A 5,191-nucleotide genomic window follows, 5' to 3' on the forward strand; every position below is an offset into this window, starting at 1 on the left:
TCAACAAAATGGGGTAATGCAAGCTTTGAATTTTTACAGGTTACAGAAACTATGCTGCACCATATTTTCACTTGAATCATTCTATCCACTCTCTACCATAAACCAGTATCTCCCTCTTGCTTTGTAGTGACAGTCTTGCAGAAATATGTGCTGTTACAATAAATGTACCTCTTGGCAATAAAACATGTTCTCTTGAATTTGTGTTGTACCACCAGAGGGCGCCCTTATCTTGCACTCAACACCTTTAGATTTCACATGTATAAGAAGGAATTCACGACATGCAGCCTGAACTTGAACCAGTAAAGAAAATAATTTTAATCTGTAAAACCACTATAACACACAGGTATCCCATCATGTCAAACCATATGTGCAGTTGGACAACTTGACTGTTCCTCTGAAGTCAAAATGATCTGTCCCAGAGTGTTGTATTTATAGAACAATCTGTTGCAATGAAATCATGAGGCACTATACAGTAACTTTGGCAGTGCAATTTTCAGCATACCCTGGGGTATAGCCTTGCTTTGATGGTCCACAACATTCAGTCTTTGTGATGTGGCAGATAGTGAAAAGCTCACAAAAACCACTAAATTGATATAGACAACATTTCTCCCTTTTTTGGCTCCAATACACCTTCTGCTGGGACAAATAAAACTAGCACAGGTACAGCACTGCTACATCATTACAATATGGAAACATGATCATTTTATTTTACTAACAGCTATACAGTTTAGAGAAAACAAAATGAGTGTTGGGTACCCCTCCCATGAATTAGGAAGGGCTCAGTGAGACACAAGCGGGCGAAGAGATGGATGTTTAGCGGCGCTTGTCGTACGTCTGTATTGTGCTCCACTCATAAGACTCTGTAAAGGGATAGAGGTTGTTAGCTTCACCACACATTTAACTGTCTCTAAGAGTTTATTACTGGAATAGGACTCACCTGGCTCCTCTTGGCTTCTTTTCCCCATCAGCCCAACAAATGAGTTGACTTTATGCCCTTTCAAAGAAAGACATTTTAGCTCACTTAAACTTTAATTTCTAGTAATTAAACACCACAAGTCTTTTTTAGCTAATCAGCCTCAGGGTTATGACCTAATTAATGAGGTCAAAATTCTAATTCTAATCCATTGTTATTACACTTCATTTTTCATTTGTTCTTTCTTCCATCTATTTTACCTAGAACTACTTGAGTCATTGTTACTGTTACTTGCAAATGCTAATCACAGACTGCATATGGCTACAGCTCATTTTAATAAAGATGTGATTAGCACTTATCACTAGGATGGTTGATTTGTGGCCTGAAGAGGTAGGACTTCACATGGAAAAAACTAATTCAAAAGAAATGAAAATGAAAAAGAAATGTATAGCACAAATGTTTTCTGTTTTGCCACCTTGTACAACATAGGCAGTCCTTTAGGTTAAACCTGACTGTCAGAATGGAAACAACAGACTAAAGTCAAAAATGCATAAAACAAACATGAGAAATGTTTTGGTGTTAAGGTTCTCAGACACACCAAGAATATGACCTGGGACTGTGCAGGATGGCAGAATTACAGCTTTAACATATTTTTGGTTAAACTAAACCAGGTATGAAAAAACCAAAACAACTGTTGTGAGACACTGGGCTTTTCTTCATGTGATGCTCATGTGTGTCACATACTGACTGGTGGCCTCGTCAATCACTCTAATGGACTGTAATATATGTCTGTAGGGCGTGTGATTGTTTGGGGTGGGGGGAATGTCTTGCATTACAAACATCAATATTTGCATTTCACTCATGAGTCAACAATTAAATACTGAACAGGATTGTCCTCTCACTCAAAGCTGAATCTGGAAGAAACTGGACAAATAACAAAATACACAAAAATATAGTTGTGTCTTGTATAAATTTCTAGACTTTTGTATTTAGTTAAGAAAAAGAGTATGTGAGGTGAAACACCCTCTTTCCATCACAAGCATAAACAATCCAATTTCACTCTGGGACATCCTTGGGGTATTGATCCTCACGCTCTCCCTCTCCCTTATGATGACTGACTTATTGTCGTGCCTCCATAAAAGGAATAAATTAAATGTACACTTAAGCTCCGGCATATTGTATCACTGAGTGGGTGACTAATTTAGACCGAAAGAAAAACTCTCAAAGGGAAAATCCCTTCCTCCTCATTCCTTTTGCCTCTGCACTCTTTATCTATTCCCTCTCTACACAGACGTCTGCTCTGCACAACCTTCCATGCTGACAGTTAGTGTGGTCCAGTGTTCAAAGGAACAGTAACAAACAGCGGCATAAAATAATCTGTGGTTGCTGTCAATTAAAAAAACCCAGTAGGGCCAACAGAAACATAAACAGCATTTAGGGGAACACAACCTATAGAACATAGACTTTAACACATTAACTTAATTAATAAATATGAAACATCCTTTGATGTTACATTACTCTGGCTATGGCTCTATAGAGGATAATTTCCTAAACTCAATAAAATCTCCCTTTCAACCCTTTAGGTTATGAGAAAACTCTAAATAACCAAATATGGAAACAGATGCCTTCTATGGAACCATTACAGCTTTATAGTGACATTCGAGCAAAATGAAATAAGTGAATGACAGTGAGGTGTGTGTATTACTTACTTTTGCGAGTGATCTGTGCATTTGCTGTGAGAGGAAAGATAAGGAGCAAGTTTAAAAAGTGCTGGAGAAAATGAGACAAAAGCTTGTCAGTGAAGGAGCTCTCACCCATAGAACGTTTCCCCATCAGACCGATGAACTGATGTGGGCGCGGTTTTCTTGTCATCCTAAAGAGAATTTCTTTGAATGGGTCATTAGAAAGCCAGCCATCCTGAAGAGGAGAAATCTCAATGAATGTTCAAGTAGCGATGTAAGGTCATGTTGTTAAATTACATTTCAATTACATATTCCAGGACTGATGGAGCAATAACAGCTAAATGAAAAGATATTATTCTTGTTACACAAATGATTACATTTTTACACATTGTTTACATTAAGGCATAATATTTCTACATATGGTTATCTGGCATTTTGTCTCTTGATTATATCACCCTCTGCCCACTTACACCAACATCCACCCATTACACACACAAAGGCTACACTACGTATAATATAAATCTGGAATTTAGAACTTTCAGTATCCATTCAGGACGTATTTTCTAAGTATGTGACTAATGCCTGCACATTAAAGATTTACTGTAGAGTCATGCATCTGCAGAATGGCCCCTGCTTACAATCTCAACTCCTGGTGGAGTAGTTTGGCTCACTTCCAGCTCGCAATGTCACACACAGGACATGCACTTCATTTCAATTGAGATCATCCAGGCTGCTGCTTCTACTGTAGCTTGCACTTAAGGGTTAATTTAATTTTATGTAATGATTAATTAGAGGGTTCATTTCTTATTGGCTGGCTGGAGCACTGCAAAAGTGAAAAATCATGTTCCTGAAACTCTTAAAACTGTATTTTTGTTTAGTAGGATGAGATTTAGCCTTGTCTAGAGTCAACTGTAAAATGTTTAATTGAATCAAAACGAATTAAGCACAGGAAACTGCAGGCTGCTTCTAGTTCTGGGACAAACAAGTTTTAGGTTGAAACAGAAACAAATTCACTGGGTGGATTTGTTTATTTAATAATTCTAATCAGTGCGTAATAATCAGTCATGTCCAATTCAAAATCAAATGGACGGAGCAAAGATGGAGAGAAAAACGACAAGAATCCACTAGATCACATTATGTAAAATAACATAATATAAAACAATCTGTGTCAGTGTTAAAAAGCTGATGATAGGTCTAATCTCTAAATGGTATTATCTCATTGTTGCTGCTTTAATTTTAGCTTTTAACTCTATGAACAAATCGCACTACAGGTATAAGTAGACTTTACTAAGAAGGTTCTGTCGCAATTACTTTCTAATTTGAAATCGAGAGCTTTGCCATAGCAGAGAAACATATAGTTTTTTTTTTCTATTTAATTACATAAAGTCCCTTAGCCCTCTTTCATATTTTGTTTTTAAACTAACTTACAGTATAACAGTATAACTTTCGTCCACAATACAAGAACCTGTGGGCCGTAGGCTACAAGTAAAAATAAAGAAGAGAAGAGTGAAGCATAAGAGCAGCTTTTGCGTTAGACTACCTGTATTTGATTACTGTTTGTCCAGTAGTCAACGTCTCCTTTTGGCTCGTTGTCCTCGCTACGAACTTGGACGACAGCAATAAAAGCCACTAAAACTGGTAAAAGCAGGAGCTTCATCATGCCAAACTTGTTATAGGCGCAATTAAATTCAGTCAAAATTATTATTGTGTGAAAATAACCGCCGAAAGCCAACTACAATACAAAAACCGAACTAGAAAAAACTGTAGGGACGAACAGTAACTGTACTCTGAGCACTGCTTCTCTGGAGCTCAGCACTAGTCCATAGTGCGCGCGTGCGTCAAAACGCTGTACCGTTTTCCAGCCACCGTCTCCAAAGCTCTCCGCGCGCTCAACCTCTGCTGCTACTTCTCCTGTCTCGTGAGTCGTCCTGCCCAGAGAGGCTCGCCTGCGCTTCTATATAGCAGTCCGGCCAGGGTTGCTTAGTAACGCCAGTACGGTAGTGCGGTTACTCGTGTCCTGTCACGAGTATACTAGGCTAATGACACATTCGCCAGTCAACCTTTGTCATTACAAATTGTAAAATATTTGCGCAGTCTCAACCTATATGTCTATATGTAACAAGATGGTATCAAACCTATAATATAATTCATTGGTACAATGGTAATATCATTAAACATTCAGAAGGACTGGCTTAGAATATTTATAATGAGGGCCTAATTATTTCTTACATTAAAAATCTCCATGGGGGTAACCTCATGATGAATTGAATACTATTTATCCTGGAAGACATTTTAGCATAAAATCTTTCGTAAAGAGCTGAGTGTTGGATTCAAGTCTGTATTTTTGCTTTGCAATTAACTACTAATGTTAAGTGCAAGTCATCTCAGTCATCCAGGTTTGGTTATCCGAAGATTCAATCTTAATTTAACTCACTAATGTGACTTGAGTTCTAGTTTTAAGCTTCATTTCCAAGTAGGGAAAATATACATACAGTAGCCTATCTGGCCTGTGTCTGTAAAAATGTTTTAAGCATTTTCAGTTTTTTGGAGTAGTTAGAGAGATTACTATTTGATGCTCCGTGATATCTGACAAGTA

The 5,191-nt window shown here is 37.7% G+C and overlaps 1 protein-coding gene across 1 annotated transcript; it reads right to left on the bottom strand.

Moving 5' to 3' along the window:
* Window positions 1–291: 291 nt before the first annotated feature.
* On the bottom strand, window positions 292–4,540 carry tac1 (tachykinin precursor 1). Its single transcript, XM_067510451.1, has 5 exons — window positions 4,136–4,540; window positions 2,728–2,830; window positions 2,623–2,646; window positions 938–994; window positions 292–860 (listed from the first exon to the last, which is right to left on the bottom strand). Exons 1-5 carry the CDS (start codon window positions 4,253–4,255, stop codon window positions 814–816), a joined length of 351 nt encoding a protein of 116 aa, XP_067366552.1. The 5' UTR covers window positions 4,256–4,540; the 3' UTR covers window positions 292–813.
* Window positions 4,541–5,191: the final 651 nt, after the last annotated feature.

The sequence above is a fragment of the Channa argus genome, chromosome 1 (genome assembly GCF_033026475.1).
Source record: "Channa argus isolate prfri chromosome 1, Channa argus male v1.0, whole genome shotgun sequence".
Lineage (NCBI taxonomy): Eukaryota > Metazoa > Chordata > Actinopteri > Anabantiformes > Channidae > Channa > Channa argus.